Below are 21,731 nucleotides of genomic sequence, written 5' to 3'. Positions count from 1 at the left end.
CTTATGATGTTGGCTTTAGTGAGAGAAAATATTATGCAGAAGGGAAAAAATCCCTTTTATGGTTTACAATTCTATTATCTTAATGTAACTAATTCATGATACAGGAAAGAATTCACCCCTCCTTCTTTGATTCTTATTTGATGCTAGTGTTAGCCAATGCACAGAATACACACAAGACTTTCTTTAATGTTGGAAAGGAAGCTTGCAGATATCAGTGGTCCAATGAGTCTTCCCATGGCCATATCAGAACTACCTTTATCAAAAACACTGGAGGGGGAGAGCAACTGATTGTTTGCTTATCTGTTGTGAGCAAAAGCACAGATGGACAGCTTGCCCCCAGGGCAAACACATAGGCTACATCTTCTCTAGCCCATTCCTTTCAGAAGAGGCATGGTAATGAGTGAGTTGGGAAGATAGATGCTAATGAGGTGCTGTCATGAATACGTAGCGTCTCATTAGCATAATGGTGGCTGCGCACAATTTGAAAGCACTGTTTTCGAATCATGCACCACCCATGTAGATGGGGGCCTTTCAAAAGGATCCCCCAGACATTGAAATTCCCTTCTTCCTACTTGGTTTTAGGAAGAAGGGGCTTTCAAAGTCCAGGGTGTCCTTTTGAAAGGTCCTTCTTCAGTCTCTGTGGGCAGGGTGGCAGTGCTCAGAAGGTGCTCCAGGGGTTGCACCTCCTTCAATCCCAGGGGGCAGTGGAGCTCCTCATAAGGGGGGCACTGAGTGGGCCATTCCCCAACGAGCTGGCAACATCCTGGGTTTGGCAGTAGGCTTGCCAGAGCTCCTTGACTTTTGTGTGCACATACTTGCTGCTCCTGGTGGGGTGCCCCCAGCCGGTAAGGCCCCTGGCCTGCCACTCATATGCATCAGTGTTATGTCACTGCATGCTGGTCTGTGGCAGGACCTCCTCCTCCTACAGAGCAAGGAGGTTCTGGACTTTCTCCTCCATCCAGGAGGGGCCTCGTTTGTGCTGGTTCTGGCTGGGCTGCTGGGACCTCTGGGTGGGCTCACCACTGGGCTCCAGGGTGACACTGAGCTCCTGAAGGGCCACCACGGCTGGTTTGGGGTGGCTGTCATTGTGGTGTGGTCATGGAGCAGTTGTGCAGTGTGGAACTCATGCTTCCCCTGCTTGTAGCATGCTCTCAGCTTCCTGCCTGGGGTTGCTGGTAGCTACATCTTTACATGTAGACGGCAGTGACCAGAGAGCCTCATCTGGGCTGGCCAGAACATCTCTGGGCTCCTGCAGGCTGCCGTCATGGCAGCCCTGCTACTTCAAAGTTACGGGATGCGGAGCATCTACACATATCCCATTTTGAAGTTACACTTTGAAATAGGGCTCTATTCCCATCCTCGGAACGGAATAAGGACTTCAAAGTCGGGCCCCCTTATTTCAATCGCTATTTCAAAGTAATGTATACCGTGCGTAGACGCTCTGTGCTTAACTTCGAACTAACCCCTAACTTTGAAATTCATTTAGAAGTTCAGTACTAGCGTAGACAAGGCCAGTGACTGGCCTGTGTAGTGGTGGGCTGGAGAACAGGAAACTTTTAAGCAGTTTAAAAGAAAAATTGAGAAAGACAAATTGGCCACCATTTAAATTACTTGGAAGAGAGATGTTCTAGAACAGCAATGCAACCCTTTAATTTTCAGGGTCCATATTAATCAATGTATGGGAAAAGGTTCCTACCTATACATCTTTAAATGAATAACATTACATGCTCCAATAAAATTAACAAAAACAGGTAATATTAAAAAAAAGAAAAAGGTTTGTCTAACTTTGCCCTGAGCCTTACCCATGTAATCTCAGGGAAGTCAGAGTTTGACCAAGAGTTCACCCCAGTCTTCTGGAGCAAAGCTAACAAAAGTGCTATAAAAATTCTGACATCACTTGTATAGTATTCCCAGTAGACCTTGTAAATTAGATTGCTGGTATTATGTGCTGCATAGGAGAGAGCCACTGCAGTGATGAGACTGGTTGCCACATTCTAAACTAGATGAAACATCTAAATGACAATCCACGGAGGATGCATAGGAATAATTTGTCTGGCACTGAAAAAGCACTCATAAATGGTCCATATCTTCAGAAGATTACAATCTCCTTTTTTTAACTTAGAAATCAACATTTTCCCCAGGAAGGTAACAAATATGATGGCTTTTTATATTGTACGTGATGCAGTCTGCTATACTTACTTTAGCCATTACAAGTTTGATGCAACGTACCTAAAGTTTCACAGGTAATTTCAGTTCTTTAATAACGCTTCCTGAACTGTGAAAGGCAAAACTATAAATATACATTTCTAAAACTTGAGAATAACAATTTTAATACAAAATATTTGCATAAGTTTACAACATAATGACAATAAATCATTTTTTGAAATATATACACTTTCTCTTAACGATCTTTGACTCTTTCTTAATTTCTGTGAGTTACAATTATTATTTTATTCAAATTTGACAGATGTGGCCTACTTGTATTATTTATGTGAAATAGAACTCTCTTTTCAGAGTTTTAAATAACCTGTCATGGTTATTTTCATATTTATTGCTGTACCATTGTTTACACTTGCATACACAAGACAGGTATTACCACAAAAATGTTAATAAAACAATGTATTTCAAAAAAGAATAGAAAATCATTCAACTTAATTGGGTCATTAAGAGTGCCTCACTCGAAAAAAAGGCAGCTTTTCTTGAAAAGCCATCTGCTTCCCTCTGCTTTAAACAAGAAAAAAACTACAAAATGCAGAATTCAGAAAAAATGTGATAAAATAATTCCATCATTTACATCAGTGCATACAAACATTGTTTAATTCGAGCACTGTGCTGGCAGTGTTCTAGCAGTCTCGCAGCAGCACTTCAGTTGCATAAAATTGAGGAAGCTGTGATTGCTCTCAGCTTTAAGAAGATAAATGTAGTTTCTCCCAACTGCTATCTCAGCATTTAGTGTGGCATTTACAACAAGCTCTCTGTAGTGGAACCTCAAACCCACATGGAACCCCACGTAAGTCTTTGATTGTATTTTTGTGTCACTGACATGAATCTATATGATATGTTGGGACTGCCACACCATGTTAAGATAAATGTGATCATCAGCTACTTTTGTATTGCTCTTTGCATATATTGGTCTCAGAGACACACATTGACTTTCCCAAGCTTCTTCAAACTGTTTTCAAAGATATTGAGTAAAATGGAAAAAAAAACCAGCTTCAAGAAATCTCTAGAGGGAGATACTTGTCAAATCAAGTTTTTGTCTCACTTCTTCACAATACACTCTCTGCCGCCTCGCTAGAGCTTTAATTTAATTGCTTCAAAATATGTACCTGATGAAAGTATTCCAGACTTTGTCCAACCACTTACCTTTGAAGAAGCAGTCTTCATTGTGAACCATGGTAACCTTTTGCTTTTTCAAGCAGGCAGCTCTGTGCACTTCACAATGGTTTTTATAGAATTCTCCATCAGAACCACACACAGGCTTGTAGTGAGATTTGCAGTGTTCTATGCATGCACATTCAGCTTGGCCAGTCTCTTTGTCAATAACACAGTGCCTGCCCAGACCACAATACTTATTTTCACAAGATCCAAAGGGACCATCTTGATCAACTTGTCCTGAAGAAAAGGAAAAAAGCCAAAAAAAAAAGAAGCTATAAACTTACATGTTAGCATCTGACAACCAGATATAATACCTGGCCTGCAGGTTTTCTTTGAAAGCAGAAATTGGAGCTATATGAATCTCCTGTAAATTGTTACATACCATGCAGGAAGGACTGCCTGGTGATATGCAAGAATTGTGATGTGAGAAAGCATTATTCTGCAATCTATAGAGAAAGTTATGAGTATTACTACCAATGGGATATTGTTTCACTTTAAATCTCCTGAATTTATTAAGTCACTATCCTCTGCATTTTCCAAAGTAGTTTGCATATTTTTAATAAGGAGTGAGAATCCAGTTTTGATGCAAAGTCCGGCTGAGAGAATATCATACCTGTCTTACAGCCAAATATAATGTCTAAAGTTCTGGAAAGAGACAGATGAAGGAATATCAGTGTTTAGACAATTAGGAAGTATAATCTTCAGCATTTCTGCAATACTTTTGTTAAATAAACTGTAATTAAAAAGATCAGTTTTGAATTCCAGCATTGTGCTCACTGTTATATCAAGAGGCCTAAAAATAATTTATTTTTCTCATGGCCTGAAAGAAATATTGGTTTTGTGAAATTAATTTAATTAAAGATTTTGTATTTAAGCCAACCCTCAGTCAACTGTGATTGAGGCTCTCCTCTTTCCTAGCTAGGATGGGTAGGAATCTTAATTTCTATGAGTTACAATTATATGAGTTGTCAGAGGGTGGAAATGTGTGACAGGAGGCATCATGCGATGGTTACCTGTTCTGTTCAGTTCCTCTGGGGCATCTGGCATTTGCCCTGTCAGAAGAGAGGATACTGGGCTAGTCTGATCTCTGGTCTGACCCAGTATGGCCATTCTTATGCTCTTTTTTTAACTCTCAGCCTGAGCAAGAGATTTTAATACTGTAACTCCTAACTTAATTTTGGAGGAACTGACTTTACTTTTTTGGGTGGGAATTTGAATTTCAATGGCATCTGTGAACAAAGGAATTATTTCAAAATTGAATAGGAATATTCATTTTTTAAAATATCGGCATCTGATATTTCAAGAAAGAAGGGAATGCAGTCTTCTTAAAAAATTAAAACACTCCATTCTCGCTGGTTCTTTTCCCTTCTCTCACTTATCTTCCTATTACTGTAAAAAAGGCTGCTCTGATTTTTCCTTTTCTGTTCTCTACAGTCTTGTATTCTCCCACATGTCCCCTTTTCTCCTGTTTGCTTCTCTAGTGCCTACATATTGTCCAACTTTGAAAATACTTACCTGTTTGAATAACTGTACTCCACAGATGTGAATCCCCCCATTAATCATGCAAAACATTTATAAAATAAGACCCTCAAAGCAATTAGCCATGTCTACACTTACAGAAAACTTTGAAATGGCCATGCTAATGCTAATGGCCATTTCGAAGAATACTAATCAGGTGCTGAAATGCATATTCAGCACCTCATTAGCATGCCACTGGCTGCAGCACTTCAAAATAGCTGCTTGTCGCTCCCATGCAGCTCATTCAGATGGGGGCAATTTCGAAGTGTCGCGGCTGACTCCATGCTAATGAGGTGCTGAATATGCATTTCCATGCCCCATTAGTATTCTTCTAAATGGCCATTAGCATGGCTGTTTTGACGTTTTCTCTTAGTGTAGACATAGCCATGTTATCTAATTGGCCAAAAGGGCTGAATAGAGCAGAAAAGGACTACAAGATTGGAAGGTTTTGCACAGGTTTTACTACGGTATCTCTGGGGCAGTGGTTTTATGAAGTGACATATTCCTCCCTGGTCTATAAACAAAGCCTTCATTTTTATGTTTCACTGGCCGCGTCTACACTAGCCCCAAACTTCGAAATGGCCACGCAAATGGCCATTTCGAAGTTTACTAATGAAGCACTGAAATGCATATTCAGCGCCTCATTAGCATGCGGGCAGCCACCGCGCTTCGAAATTGACACGGCTCGCCAATGTGCGGCTTATCCCAACGGCGCTCCTTTTCGAAAGGACCCTGCCTACTTTGAAGTCTCCTTATTCCTATGAGCAGATGGGAATAAGGGAACTTCAAAGTAGGTGGGGTCCTTTCGAAAAGGAGCCCCGTCGGGATGAGCTGCGCGGCGGCGAGCTGCATCAATTTCGAAGCATGGCGGCCGCCTGCATGCTAATGAGGTGCTGAATATGCATTTCAGCGTTTCATTAGTAAACTTCGAAATGGCCATTTGCGTGGCCATTTCGAAGTTTGGGGCTAGTGTAGATGTAGCCACTATTACCTATGCTGACAATTTAAACACTTATGTCAAGTAGTGAGCACAAGAGCCTACTTTCTTCTTTACAGACTCTGCAAAGAGCAGTAGAGGGGACTAATGCTTTTCCTTGGACAGAAAACAACCTGACAAATGGCAGCTATGGATCCCAGAGAAGGCAAGAGTAGGAGCATAATGTCAAATAGGCTTCAAAATGAGTATCAGTGATGTAGAAAAAGCCCTGGATACACTGAGCATTTACAGTGCAATATCAAATCTGGTATTCTAAAACTGGGAATTCAGGTAAGATTGTTCACTTTCTAGGAGTTAATGACCTGTTTTACACCTCAAGAAAGCATACAGATTCTAAGCAGCTTCAATACTATTAAACAAAATGTAATTAATCCATATGAAATCCAAAAGGATGCTTGCATTATTTAAATGAATGGTAAGAACAGGGCCTTTCTGACTGTAATTATCCATGACTAATGTGAAACATATTTCAGACTGAGATTAAATCAATGTAATCTGATTATCATGACTAGATATACATTCAGTTGTCATTATACACTAAATGAAGTGCAATCAGCACCAGCCAATAACTTTGCATGTTACTCATCATAAAAGATATATTTTTACACTAAATCATTCCATCTCTTACAATTGTTTCTTTAAAAAATATACAGCAATTCTTCATATCTCTGGAATCATTTAGTATACAGATATTAAAATCCCACAAACAACAATCACAAGTATGACAGGAAAATAAAACCTATACTAAAACAAAAACAAAATAAATTTCCAGTCATTTTAATACTTCCTGTGGAATGTCGATAAAATAGAATGTATAATATAGTAATCTCTATCCCATAGTCCCTCTGGCTGAGTCTACACTAGCCCTTCCTTTTGGAAGAGGCATGGTAATGAGCCACATTGGCAGATTCTAATGAGGCACTGCCAAGAATATGCAGCACCTCATTAGCATAATGCTGGCTGCGTGCAGTTCAAAAGTGCCGCTTTTGAATCACGCACAACCTGCGTAGAGAGGGGCCTATCAAAAGGACCCCTCGGACTTTGAAAGCCCCTTCTTCCTAAAATCAAATAGGAAGAAGGGGCTTTTGAAGTTTGGGGTGCATAGGGGCATGCGATTCAAAAGCGGCACTTTTGAACCCATGGACAGCATATTCATGGAAGTCCCTCATTAGCATCTGATGATGTGGCTCGTTACCATGTAGATTGTGTAGACATAGCATCTCTGTATTGGAACAACCCAGTCAAAGATCTGCGGACTCCATCAGGTTCCCCTTATAGACTTTTTAATGTTGTTTCTGATAGCTTTATTTATTTTTTCCACCTGAAACTTTACTAAGTGTTCGGTTTTATTGTCCAAACATTGTTTCCTCTCACTCTCCCTATGAACAATGTTGCTTTCTTTTCTTTAAAATAAATGAACATGAAAATATTTCTAAATAGGGCAGCATTAAATGCATATGATAGTATCCCATCAAGTCTCGGCAAATTTGTGAAGTGGGAAATTGGTGTTGTTCCAGTGAATGGGAAAGGGCCACACAGTATAAAATCAGTTATCTAAAGTAAATGCAATGAAAGCAGCTGCATTTTCATTTTGGAGATGACACAGGTAACACAGAGCATGTAACCATGGAAATTAGCACTGGTGTGACAGATCTCCTACATTATATGGCATCCACTGGGGTAAAAGTTAAGTTTGTATGTGGTCTTTAATGTGTGATACATCTAATATACTTCTACATTCCACCAATACTCAAAAATACATGGCAGGAACTTGTTAATCAAACTGGTTTTAAAGAGTATAAATTTAAATAACACCTAAGTAACTTTGAAGGGATGGAACCATTGGATTTAGGCTCCTAAGTCACCTGGGGGCTTATGAAAATTTTATCCATCATGCCAAGAAGTCATTTTTTTAGATGGGCATTGGACATGATTTGATACAGTTAAGCTACGTCTACACTAGAATGCTATGTTGACATAGCATATTTTGATGTAGGGACATGGAAATGAGTAACGTCGACGCGTAGCGTCCACACATCTTATGGGGCTGGTGCCATCGACGTTCAACATTGCCATAGCAATGCACAACATCAAAAGGAGCCCCCAGGAGAGCATCTACTCACAAAAGCGGCTCCTTTTGAAATAAGGGGCCAGAAAAGCCTGCGGACAGGGTCACAGGGCAGACTAGCCCTTCCGGGCAATAGCAAGCCACGCCTTTAAAGGGCCCCTCCCAGACACACTTGGCCTGCCCAGCACAAGGCCTGCGGAGCTGACAACAGACTTGCAGACTCAGTGCGCACACCTATGGACTCCCAGCAGCAGCAGCAGCAGCAGCAGCAGCAGCAGCCAGAAGCCCTCAGAACTGTCACCGAGGCAGGAGGCCTCCCAGCACATCCTGGAAGGTGAGCCCCCCTCAGGGGATGAAGGAGTTTGCTCCAGACCATAGGGCCTTCCTTGCTTCCTCCCCTGCTGGTGGTCCGCTGGCTATGGAGCTACCCCACCACTGCAGAGTGGTGGGAGTGCCTGGTCCTGGCAGAGTGGGACAATGACCACTGGCTCCAGAATTTCTGGATGCATCAGCACACATTCTTCGAGCTGTGCCAGTGGCTCACCCCCACCCTGAGGCACCACGACATCTGCATGTGGCGCACCCTCACCATCGAGAAATGGGTCGGCATTGCTGTCTGGAAGCTGGCCACTGCAGACAGCTACCGAACCATAGGACACTGGTTTGGTGTGGGCAAGGCCACTGTTGGGGCCATCGTCATGCAGGTATGGAGGCCCGGGGGGGACCCATTGGGAGTGGGGGGCCAGGGAAGGGGGCCAGGGAGGGAGGCTGGGGGAAGCCCAGGGAGGAATCCTGGGGAGGAGGGGAGCCTGGGGAGGGGTGAGTCCGGGGAGGAGGCCTGGGGAGGGGGGAGCACAGGGGGCTGGGGGGCCTGGGTGCACCCTGCACACTCTCACAGGTGCCCACATCCTCTCCCTGCAGGTGGTCCCTGTGCTGAATGCCCTGCTGCTCCACAGATTCATGTGTATCAGAGACCTGGATGCGGCCATTGCAGGGTTCACTGGCATGGGTTCCCCAACTGCTTTGGGGCTCTGGACAGGACCCACATCCCCATCCATACCTTGGACCCCAGTGGAGGATGCTTTACAAACAGGAAGGGCTACCACTCGGTGGTCCTCCAGGCCATGGTAGACAGCTGGGGCCACTTCCAAGACATATATGTGATCTGGCCTGGCAGCACCCACGATGCCCACGTATTCAGCAATTCGGGCCTGCGCCACCAGCTGGAGGGAGATACCTATATCCCCCAGGGGGAGATTCTTCTGGGGAACACCACCTTGCCCCTCTGTGCCATGGCAGCTGCAGCCTACCCTGTCCAGCCCTGGCTCATGTGGCCATACACATGCCACCTCAGTGCCAGCCAGGAGAGGTTCAATGGCTTCCTGAACCATGTCTGCCAGGTGGCGGAACGGGCTTTCATCTGCATCAAGGGCTGCTGGCACGGCCTCCTCTCCTGACTCGACATGGGCCTCCCCAACATCCCCCAGGTTTTGGGTGAGTGCTGCATGCTCCACAACCTGGTGCAGAGCAAGGGGGAGGCCTTTGTGCAGGGGTGGGCTGTGGAGCTGGCATGGCTTACCCACAGCCAGCTGCTGCCCTGAGCTGCCAGGCCCACCACGAGGGGGTCTGGGTTCAGCAGACCCTGTGGGCCTATTTTGACTGGGGGTGAGGTGAGTGCCACCCCAACCATCCCTGGCTGACCTCACACACCGTCCCCACCACCCGCACACTGCCCCCACCACCCACACAAAGCCCCACTAAAGGGCACACGAAACACATTTTTGAAAAATAAACCCGTGAACATAGTATTTAAGAACCCAATTGTTTACAGGACTGAACACCCATGGGGAAAATATGTACGGGGGGGGGGAATACCACCTAATGAGGGGGGACACAACTATTTACAACAGAGGCGGGGGGAAATATGTACAGTAGAGGGGGGCCTGTGTGGCCCAGTCTTTGGCCCCTCACAGCCCCTCTTCCGGAGTGGAGGTGCACGACCCCCGCTGCTTGTGGGTCCCTGTTGAGGCTGGGTGGAGGCCAGAAGGACCGGCAAATATGGTGGGGTCGGCTCTGGAGCCCAGCAGTCCTCTGTAGTGGGCTTCAGTGCCGGGGGCTGCTGGGAGGGACAGCAGCTGGAGCAGCAGAGGGTGGCAGTCAATCTGCAATCCTCTTGAGGGTCCCAGTGGTATGTTCAAATGACCACATGAAGGACCCCAAAGCCTCCTGGCACCAGGCCAGCTCCCACTCCTCCAAATCAAGGTGGCACGCTGCCACCTCCACCTGGAGCCAGAGGGTGGCGAGGACCTGGGGGTGAGTGGCCACCCACAACTGGCTCCAGTGGTAGTGGGCTTGTCCCAACAGTGGTCCCTGCCCAGGCCAGTTTGTGTACTGCAAGGTCCCCGGTGGGCTGTCTGGCACTATGGACACCACAGTTATGCCATGGCCCTTGGATGGGGCCACTGCAGGAAGGGGAGGGGGAGGAGAGAGGAGGGCCATTAGTACTGGGCCCCAGCCCACGGCCCATGAATCCATCCCCCATGGGTTCTGGGTCCCCTTTTCAGCCCCCAACCCCTTCCCCCAGGAATGGAGTGTGGTGCTGTCTGAGGGGCAGGGGCAGGGGCAGGTGCTAATGGGCCCTGGGGGCCATGCCACTATCTTGAGGCTGTAGTCTGGCTGGGTTGTGGGGGGCCAGGGGTTCATCTGGGAATGTGGGGTCCCAGTTGTGTCCAATGCCCTGACCCCATAACCCAGGGGCATGTGCCCTGTGGGGTACATACCTGAAGGTCCACTCCTGCTGCCAGGGGATACCCGTTGGGCGGACGCCCTGCTGGAGCTCTGGGAGGGGAGGTCAATGAGGAGCTCCCTGTCACTGGACACCTTCTCTGTAGTTCCAGGGGCTGGCTCCTCCAGAGGCCCCTGGGGTGCAGGGCTGGCCTCTCAGCTGGACTCCTGGTCCGAGGCCTGCTGGGGCTTCTCGGCCATGGTGTCAAGGATGGCTGGGGGTAAGGCGGTGTATCGGGGGCCCAGGATTTCCCTGAGCTCCCTGTTATAGGGGCAAGCGGCGGGGGCAGCCCCAGACTGGCTGGCCGTGTCCCAGGCCCAGGCATAACCCTGTTGCAGCTCCTTGACTTTACTCCTGATGTGGTCAGGATTGCAGGCAGAGTGACCCCTGGCATCCAGGCCCTTGGCCAGCCAGATGAATGCTTCTGCCTTCTGTTGCTTGTTCCCCATTACCTGGAGCACCTCCTCCTCACCTCAGAGCCCCAGCAGGTCTCGGAGCTCAGTGTCTGTCCAGGAGAGGCCCCGATGCCTCTTTCCCCCACCTGCTGGATGCCTGGGAGCCCTGGGTCCCCTGGGGGGTGTGCCCTGAGGGCACTCAGGGGGCTGGCTGGCTGCCATGGGTATTGGATGTGCGGCTTGGGGCCACTGGAGGGTGCTGAGGGTAAGCACATGTGGGTGCTGTTGCCTGCATGCTCACAGCTTCCGGCCATGGGAAATCTGGGTCCATGGTGCTTTAACAGCTACTGTGTGCAGTGACCATAGAGCCCCACAGGGGCTGGACAGCACGTCTCAACCCCTCACCTGATTAACGCTATGGAGAACCCCGCTATTTCAAAGTAGGGGGAAGCGGATCACCTATACACACCCTACTTCCACATTCAACACCAAAGGAGGGAGCCATTCCCATCTTCTGATAGTGATAGTGATCTTGACAACTTGCCACCTAACATGGATTTCAACTTTGAAGTAGTGCATGGTGTGTGCAGAAGCGACACATGCTATTTTGAAGTTGGGCTGGCTATTTTGAAATAGTCGACTAGTGTAGACATGGCTTTAATGTAAATCCAGATTCCTTATTTAACCAGTTGCCTCTAATAAATTAATTTTTTTTCAGGATTTGAGACTACTTGATAGAGGAGGTCATGCATACACATTACAAAATTATGAAACTCCCTCCCATGAATGGATAGAATTGTTGTAGTTTGAAGCCAAAGTCTAAATCATTATTATTTCTGCTTTCTGAATTAGGAGATAAAAATCAGAGACTGACAACTGTTCTAAATTATTGCAGTATGTGTGGAGACTTAATAATGTATAGTGCTGCAGACTGCTGTGCAAGTAGAGACTGAAGTCAGACTTCACTTGAGATTTGATTTTAGTACTGTAATTGACTCCAATACCTGAAAGCAAAAGGGAACTAAATAGCTTCTTTGGGACAAAGTAAAATAATATAGATAATGCATATCTGGCATGCACTATATGCCGGAGTGTAGAATTCATGCCCAGCTTTATACTAACAAGCTTTTTCTCCTAATGGGATTTTTAAGTTGCTGGGAAAGATCTTTTACCACCTCTTTGCTTTATACAACTAACTGTAAATATTGTAATATTATATATAAACATGCACATATTGTTGCACACACAATCTTGGCCCTTCTGAAGACAAAGGAATCATGTACACTCATTGACTTCCATGGGGACATGATTTCAACCACAATCTTTATCTGGAATTCATTTGTTATTGAATGTCCTCAATATATTCAAAAAGAGAACAGGAAACATTTTTGGATGTTTTAATATGAATTTGAAAGGTGACAGTATATTTTCTAATGATGTTTATAGCAGTGCATGTTATTTCAACGTTATGGCTTATATTGTGTGGTATGTTTGAAGTATAATACCAGATTTTTTAAAGAAGGCCATTGACATGAGCATAATGGTCATATATGGCAAAAATGAAAAAAGGAAGAAACTCACACTTCAAATAAGGTGGTATGAAGCTCAAAATAACTCATCTAAACAAAGGTATGTACAAAACCTGAAAATGTTAACTAACTCCTGGGCTACATCTACACTAGAGAGTTTTGTCAACAAAACAGGGTTTCCATCGACAAAACTCTCAGCGTGTCTACACAGAAAATGTGTTTTGTCGACAGTCTGTCGACAAAACTCAGCACTTCCACTGTTAGTGTTCTGCCTTTCCACAATGAGGAATAGCACCTATGTTCACAGTTTCTGTTGACAAAAAAGCCATGTAGATGCTCCCAGGGGCTCTCTGTCGACAGACAGGTCTTCCAGTTCACTGGGCAGCCCTGTTTGCTGAGCTTCTGGTTGGATGTTCTGTGCAGAGAGCGACCGGGAACTCTGGCCATGCTCTGAAGACAGAAGCCTTGTCTACACGTGCACGCTACTTCGAAGTAGCAGAACTAACTTCGAAATAGCGCCCGTCACGGCTACACGTGTCGGGCGCTATTTCGAAGTTAACATCGACGTTAGGCGGCGAGACGTCGAAGCCGCTAACCCCATGAGGGGATAGGAATAGTGCCCAACTTCGACGTTCAACGTCGAAGTAGGGACCGTGTAGTCGTTGCGCATCCCGCAACATTGAAATTGTGGGGTCCTCCATGGCGGCCATCAGCTAAGGGGTTGAGAGACGCTTTCTCCAGCCCCTCAGCTCAATGGTGGCTGCGTGGACCGGCCCCTTAAAGGTCCCCTCCCCCTCCCTTCCTGTGCAGGAAGCTGAGGGAACGTGCAGGCGGCAGCCCAGACACACGGCCAGCCTGCACGTCCCTCAGCCACCCAGAACAGGACCAGCACCTGCCATGGCTGCCTGGCAGCCCCCCCAGCGCCCCCAGAGGACCCCCCCCCCAAGGGGAGCCAGAGTAGCTAGGCCAGCCAGGCGGGCAGCCAGGCTGGGAAGCGGCAGCGGGGCCCCTCCTGGACGGAGGCCGAGCTGCGGGACCTCCTGGGGCTCTGGAGAGAGGAGGAGGTGCTCCAGGTAATGGGGAGCAAGAGGAGGAATGCGGATGCGTTCGCTCGGCTGGCCAAGGGCCTGGCCGCCCGGGGTCACCCTGCCCGCACTCCTGACCACATCAGGACTAAGGTTAAGGAGCTGCGGCAGGGTTACGCCCAGGCCCGGGATGCGGCCGGCCGATCTGGGGCCGCCCACGTCACTTGCCCCTTTTACAGGGAGCTCAGGGACATCCTGGGCCCCCGGCACACCTCCTCCCCTCCGGCCACCCTTGATACCTCAGCCGACGAGCCCCAGCAGGCCCTACAGCTGGAGTCCGCCCCGGAGATAAGCCCCGCACCCCGGGGGCCCCCCCGGAGCCCATCCCCGGGCCATCGCGGCAGGAGGAGGAGGAGGAGGAGGAGGGAGGCTCCTCCTCTGCAGAGTCCGGGCTGCAGATCCTCCTCCTGCCCTCCCGGAGCAGCAGCCGGGCGTCCACCCCCCGGGGATCTCCGGACCGTGGGAGTGGACCGACAGGTATGTACCCCCCTCTGGTGTACACCCCCGGGGTTGAAGGGCGGGGGTAATAGATATGTGCCCAGGGCCCCCCACATGCCCACATGGCCATGGCCCCAAGCACAGCAGGGCCATGTCCCTCACAGGAGTGCATCAGCCCCTGCTCCCCCACACCCAGCATGACAGTGCCATGCCCCATCCCCGGGGCAGGGGGAAGCGGAACCTCGAGGGTCCCCCGGGAGGAGAGGGTGAGACACCCCGCAGCAGCAGCAGCAGCAGCATGTGATGGAGTGGGAGGAGTGCAAAAGGGAGACTCAGGCTAGATATGAGCAACAAGCTGAATAGCTCCCAGGGGCAAAGGATGATCCTGGGGCTACAGCTGGCAGGTGATACCTCTGCCCTGAACAAAGAGAAGGGAAGAGCCGAGCTGGCTTTGAATCGGGGCAGGGGCCGCAGGTAGAGGATAGGGGAAGGGAGAGCTGGAAGGCAGCCAGCCTGAGGAGGGGGATAGCTACACCCCAGAGGGACACCCCTTGGGGTCTTCTCCCCAGGATGGGTTGGAAGGACTGTCTCTGACTGCTGTGCTGTCACTCCTGGGAGAAACTGGGCATCTGTGGCCTAAGAAACCTCTCCTGTCAGACCCTGCTGAGTGAAGTGAGAGTCACTCCCTCCAGGGGACAGGGTGCAGTGCAGGGGGACCCCTGAACCCCATCCATCACAGCAGCATCTCCCGGGGATGGGGATGGGGAACCTGCAGCACAGGGGTGGGGGGACAAGGGCCATGGCTCGGGGCCCACACTAGCGCCTGTCTCCACTCTTCTTCCCCCACTCCTGTGTTCCGCAGCTGCACCATTGGAAGGACCGGAGAGCGCCAGCGAGGCTTCAGTGGTCCCGGAATCCCCTCCGGGGCCATTGCTCCAGGCCAGACCCTCGGCAGAGGACCGACCGGCCCCACGGCGGGCAAGACGGCGGACCCCGCAACACCACATGGCGGCGACGGACCCCCAGCTGCTGGCCATCCATCGCTAGCAGCTGGAGGTCGTGGAGCAGTGTCTGCGGGTGGAGCAACACCGGCTCCACCTGCAGGAGCGGGCGCTGGCCTGTCGCCAAGAGGCATGGGGGGCCTACATGGAGACATTCAACCGTCTCGTGGACTACCTGGCCCCCCGTGCCGCGCCAGCCGCCGCAGTGCCTGCCCTGCCTGCTCCACCCGCCGCGCCACCCGCTGCTCCGCTCGTCACCGCGCCGTTCGCCGTCGCCCCACCACCTGCCACCGAGGGCCAGACCGCCGAGGGACACCTGGGGCCAGCTGAGACTCGCCGGACATATCTTCCGGTCCGCCCGGCCCCGAGCCAGCCCCGGACAGGGCTGCGGCCGAGGTGGGGCTCCCGGCCGCCCACCCCCAGTGCCAGACTATAGGGGCGTGGGGCCCAGGACATTGCCCCCCCCTTGTATATAGTTGGACTTATGTATTTGTGCCCCCCATTTGCCCAGTTCCCCCCCCATGTAAATAGTTCTCCCCGTCCTCGCAATCCCTGGTTTTCTCTTTTTTGTTACATGTAAATATATATGGAAACTTTTTTATTATAAACTCTTTTGTTATGGTTCAGTTAGTAGGTCTTGTACATAGTTTTGTCGTTATCAGTTCAAAAACCAGTTAAAAAAAGAAAACCAGTTTCATTTTACCAACGAGTGCGTGCTTTTATTTGTCCAGGAGAAGTGGCGGGCGGGGTGTGCTGTTGGGAGCTCCATGGTGTGGGCATAGGGGCAGGGAGTGTTGTGGAGGAAGGGGGGGTGCAATGGGAGGCCTGGCAGAGTTCACCCCGCAGCCTCGTCGAAGTGGGCCTGCAGGGCCTCCCGGACCCGGGTCCCTTTGGGGTCCACCTGGCGACTGGGGGCAGCGGGTGGCTGCACGTCGCCCCTGCCGGCTTCCACAGCCCAGCCCAGCCCTGAAAAAAGGCCTCCCCCTTGCTCTCCACCAAATTGTGCAGGGCGCAGCAGGCACCCACAATCTGGGGGATGTTGTTGGGGCCCGCATCCAGGAGGGTCAGGAGACATCTCCAGCGCCCTTTGAGGCGGCCAAATGAGCGCTCCACCACCTGGCGCGCATGGTTCAGGCGCTGGTTGAAGCGCTCCTGGCTGGCAGAGAGATGGCCATTGTACGGGTGCATGAGCCAGGGCCGGAGGGGGTATGCCGCATCTGCGATGATGCAGAGGGGCATGGTGGTGTCCCCCACAGGGATCTCCCACTGGGGGATGTAGGTCCCCGCCTCCAGCCGGCGGCACAGGCCCAAGTTCCAGAAAACCCGGGCGTCGTGGGTGCTGCCAGGCCAGCCCACATAAACGTCCTGGAAACGGCCCCGGCTGTCCACCAAGGCCTGGAGGACCACTGAGTGGTAGCCCTTGCGGTTGATGTCCCGTCCTCCACTGTGTTGCGAGGCGCGGATGGCGATGTGAGTCCCATCCAGAGCCCCGAAGCAACTGGGGAAGCTCAGCGTGGCAAAGCCCATGATGGTGGCATCTGGGTCCCCCAGCCTCACGAGCCTGTGGAGGAGCATGGCATTGATGGCACGCACGACCTGCAGGGAAAGCACATGGGAGAGCACCAATGAGGGGTGAGCAGGGTGTGCGTGGCCCTGCCCTGCCCTGCCCTGCCCTGCCAGGGCCCACCTGCCCTCCCCCCCCCGTGGGTCCTCTTACCTCCATGAGGACAGCCCCGACGGTCGCCTTGCCAACGCCAAACTGCTGTCCCACGGATCGGTAGCTGTCTGGAGTGGCCAGCTTCCAGACAGCGATGCCGACCCGTTTCTCTACTGGGAGGGCATGCCGCATGGCAGTGTTCTGGTGCCTGAGTGCGGGGCTGAGCCACTGGCACAGCTCCATAAATGTCTGCTGGCTCATCCTGAAGTTCCTGAGCCAGCGGTCGTCGTCCTATTCCTCAAGCACCAGCCGCTCCCACCAGTCGGTGCTGGTGGGGTAGCTCCACAGGCGGCGGCGTGTGAGGCGGGGGGGTCGGGGTGCTGCAGGGTTGGGGGTTGAGCCTTGCTCCCCTGGGGGCCACTCCTCCTCCGTTGTAGCAAGGAGGTGTAGCAGGGCGAGCCCTGCTCCTGCCGGGAGGGCTGGGTGGACCTCTGGCTGCTGCTGCTGCTGCTGCTGCTGCTGCTGCTGCTGGGGGTCCATGACTGCGTCGCCCGAGGTCTGCGTGCCTATGGCTCTTCAGACCGCGTGCTGTGCAGGCTGCGTGTGTCTGGGAGGGGCCCTTTAAGGGAGCGGCTTGCTGTTGCCCCGGAAGTGCTAGTCCGCCCTGTGACCCTGTCTGCAGCTGTGCCTGGCACCCCTATTTCGATGTGTGCTACTTTGGCGTGTAGACGTTCCCTCGCTGCGCCTATTTCAATGTGGTGCTGCGCAACTTCGAAGTTGAACGTCGACGTTACCAGCCCTGGAGGACATGTAGACGTTATTCATCGAAATATCCTATTTCAATGTCGCCACATCGAAATAAGCTACTTCGAAGTAGGCTTTACGTGTAGACGTAGCTAGAGTGTGCTGCTCTTTCAATCTGCTTTTGTGTGTGACCACAACCTGTCAACAAGTTGTGTCAGAAGATCTCTTTTGACAGTAACTTGTGTCAACAGATCGCTGCAGTGTAGATGCAGCCCTAGGTACTAAGAAGCAACAGGAAAATAAAAAGAAATGGACAAAGTAACAAAGATTATATAAGAATTATGACATACGAAATTAGAAAAAAGGTAGTACAATAAAAACATGAGTTAAAGTCATCTATAGAAATAAAGACTTGATGCTGAACCCTGAAGTTAATGGCAGCTTTACTCTGCACAGGATCAAACCCCAAATCAATAAAAGCTGTAAGCCTCTGAAAACCTTCTTAGGACATTCTTCCTCTGAACAGATCAAAAGAAAAGGAAAGACAGCATATCAGTAAATGCTATGTCTGAATAATACATTGAGAAGAGAAAGAAAAAACGGTGTGAAGTACTACTGCTTTAAAGAATTACTGAGACCAATTGTTCCTTCAGATGCATACTCACATCTCTCTCACTGAACCTAGTGAAACATTCACATGTAGCAGCAGGAAGAATTAGACCTCTAAACTACAAATAAACAAATAGAAAAGAGCCTAGATGTTTCAAATTGCCTCAGTAAGGGACACTTTTAGCTGCATGTGAAAACACTGATATTTTTATATCAAGAACTGACAATTTAAAGTAATGGTAAAGAGATGTGCATGTTGATCAATGACTCTTCCACTTATCTACATATGTAATCTATATTCTTACCTTGCTGTCACAGTAAGCCTCCAAGAAATATGTCTGGAGGGAGGGGAGAGGAAATAGACAGCTTGCCAACTTTTAACTATGTAATGTATCTATTAAGACTGAAGAATTTTTTGTTTAACTTCTGTTAGATAAAGCATCGTCTCCTCGCATGTACCACACACAGATTTCTAAATGACGGTTTCAAATCCAGAAACAGAAACAAAGTATTGGGGAGGGTTTAAATTTCATCATTAATGCAGTTAATTCACCTATTTAGAACAGCAACATGAAATTCTAACAATCATTCGCTGTTTGGAAAGGTTTCCTGAGTGTACTGCTATGACTCAGTGAATATTTGGTCTTGATGGGTGTATTGGGTGTCCAAGGAGGAGGAAAGCAACAGCAACAGCCGCACCAACAGAGCCAGGACAATTCCCTTGCCCCTACTGTGAACACCCATGCCGTTCAAGACTTGGACTTCTCAGTCACATGGGAGTCCACAACCAATGAGCCTGTGCAAATGCAAGATGTCATCGTCAGACACAACAGACTACCAAGAAGAATAATATTTGGTTCTGAATGCTGAATACTAAGAACATAAGAACAAAAGAATGGCCATACTGGGTCAGACCAAGGTCCATCCAGCCCAGTATCCCGTCTGCCGACAGTGGCCAATGCCGGGTGCCCCAGAGAAGGAGAACAGAAGACAATGATCAAGTGATTTATCTCCTGCCATCCATCTCCTGCCCTTGTACTGAAGGCTAGGGCATCATACTTTACCCCTGGCTAATAGCCATTTATGGACCTAACCTGCAAAAATTTATCGAGCTCTTTTTTAAACCCTAATAGAGTCCTGGCCTTCACAGCCTCCTCCGGCAAGGAGTTCCACAGGTTGACTGTGCACTGTGTGAAGAAAAATTTCCTTTTATTAGTTTTGAACCTACTACCCTACTGAATGAAAATAAGTCCAAAAGTGTGAATATGAGGGGCTGACTCGACTCAGATAGGTTGGGTGTGTTTCAAAAGTAAAGTTGGGTTAGTTATAAGTGTCTAAGGCTGTTTCTAATACTTGGAACGAAAGATGCTAATGAGGCACAGATGCAAATTCCCCACGCCTCATTAGGATAACGTTACGTGATTTGGAGTCCAGAAAACCATTCTTCGGGAAGAAGGGGCCTCCGGAAGAAGCACATCCTTCTGGAAGCCCCTCTGGGGCCGCGCTTCTACACAGCATTTTGGAGTTCGGAAGAATGGTCTTCCAGACTCCAAATCACATGATGTTATGCTAATGAGGCCCAGGGAATTTGCATCTGTGCCTCATTAGCATCTTTCGCTCTGTGTATTAGCATTCCACTTCCAAAGGAAGTTGCCTGTGTAGAAGCGGCCTACCAGATCTAAGCTTTAATTCCCCCTGAAAAGGCACTATTCTTAAGAATCAGTACAATAAAGTCTTGCAAATCAATGTTTTATCAAAATTAAGTGTAGTTTATGTTCATGTTTCATGAATACAAACTTGCATGTTACTGATGGACTAAACAAATGATAAGACTTCAGAGCTGCCTGGTCAATAGTTTTCTCTGCCTTCATGTGACCTTTAAACTAAGTCAGTTATAAATAATGTATGTTACAAGGATTTCAGACACTGTCCAGGAGACCATGGAAACAAAATGCTTTCACTAGCAAGTAATCTCCACTGATCTTGAAATGTGGTAGGCTCCTCACATGTTCCCATAATTTCCTGTGGAAAAATTGTCAGTACCTTTGATTGCCAGACCAGTGGTCCCCTTCAGACAGTTCTTCGTATAATGGTTGGTCTGTGCTATGTCTCTGACTAATGCACGTTGATCTTCCTCTACCATTTTTGTTTATGTTTTTGTTTTTGTTTTTGTTTCCCAGAGAAGTTACAGTAGCCCTCTCTCTGTGGCATACATAAAATCTCTATCCCCCAAAATGACACATAAATCATTGATACCCTTAATAAAGTACAAGTTTGCCAAAGATATTGTAGGATATTGCTCTAGCTGTCACAGTTAGTTCCTTGACTTGGCAAAGATCTTCATTTTAGAAGAGAAACTCATTCTGTTCAGGGGCCTAGTCTCAAGCTCATCTTGTTAGCTTATGACTCGCCATCCATAATCAAGATAAAGATGGAGTTGTGGGTCATGTCTGAAAAAAAGCTGTGTCTATATTCAAGAAATCTGAACTGTTACTCTATGGCTATGGTTACCCTAGCGACCATATCTACACGGCCCGTTACCACAGTGCTGCTGCTGGCAGCACTATGCTAATGACAGTTCACAAAATTGCAAACAGAGGACCAGGCATAAGGGACTGGTGACAGAGAGTGGGGTAGCTGGCAAAGGCATATCCATATGTCCTCTGTACTGACAATACCCCCCGATCCTTCCAAGAGCAAAATCTCATACAACTATGCTACTTAGTTACGCGAGTTTGCAAGTGGTCCTCCATTTGCAATTTTGTGAACTGTCATTAGCATAGCACTGCTAGCAGCAGCACTGTGCTAACAGGCCATGTAGACAGTGCCTAGCGAGTTTACTGACTAAACCCTGGTTTCGTGGACAAAACTGGTGGAACATCAACATACAAAATGAGTTTTGTTGACAGTAGGTCGACAACAGTCGGCACTTCTGCCGACAGCTTTCTGCCTCACCCAGATGAGGAAGAGGACCTTTTGCCGAGAGGTCCTGTCACCAAAAAATACTGTATGGACGATCGGGGGGAGTGGGGGGGAGGGCTTCTCTCAACAGATAGGGCATCCACAACAAAGGGCAGACCTGTTTGCTGTGCTTCAGGGTGCCTGTTTTGTGAGAGAGAGGCCAGGAAGTCTGGCTGCTCTGCCAACAGAGTGGATTGCTCTCCTAATTCGCTTTTGTGTGTGGCCACATTCTGTTGACAGAAGTTTTGTTGGAAAATCTCTTCCAACAGTGACTTCTGTCAACAAATCACTGTAGTATAATTGTGGCCTATTGGTGCAATATCGCTAGTGCTGCAACAGTGGGGGATTCCTGAAAAGACCTGCAATGCAAAATGTCACTAGATCATGGGGGCATGACATTATTTAGGTGAAAAAAGAAGTGGCATACCTGAAGAAGCAAAAACGCTGTGTTCCAGTGGATAATACGCTACATAAAAACGTAGACAGAAAGAGCATGATGATCTACTTACTTGGAGCAAATGTGGAGTGGGGATAAGGGTTGTTTGTTTTACTTTTCAGTATCAGAA

At 48.8% G+C, this 21,731-nt stretch overlaps 1 protein-coding gene across 2 annotated transcripts in view; it reads right to left on the bottom strand.

The window, feature by feature from the left end:
- The window catches only part of FSTL5 (follistatin like 5), a 655,002-nt gene that overhangs the window by 489,419 nt on the left and 143,852 nt on the right, over nucleotides 1–21,731 (bottom strand). For both annotated transcript variants that reach the window (XM_074991879.1, XM_074991878.1), the window contains exon 3: nucleotides 3,367–3,615. In XM_074991879.1, the coding sequence (XP_074847980.1) occupies nucleotides 3,367–3,615 (249 nt within the window). The remainder of the gene's footprint in view (nucleotides 1–3,366; nucleotides 3,616–21,731) is intronic.

This window comes from Carettochelys insculpta, chromosome 4 (assembly GCF_033958435.1).
Source record: "Carettochelys insculpta isolate YL-2023 chromosome 4, ASM3395843v1, whole genome shotgun sequence".
Taxonomy (NCBI): Eukaryota; Metazoa; Chordata; order Testudines; family Carettochelyidae; genus Carettochelys; species Carettochelys insculpta.
The sequence above is the reverse complement of the archived record's forward strand: the minus strand, read 5'-3'. Positions and strand labels throughout refer to the sequence as shown.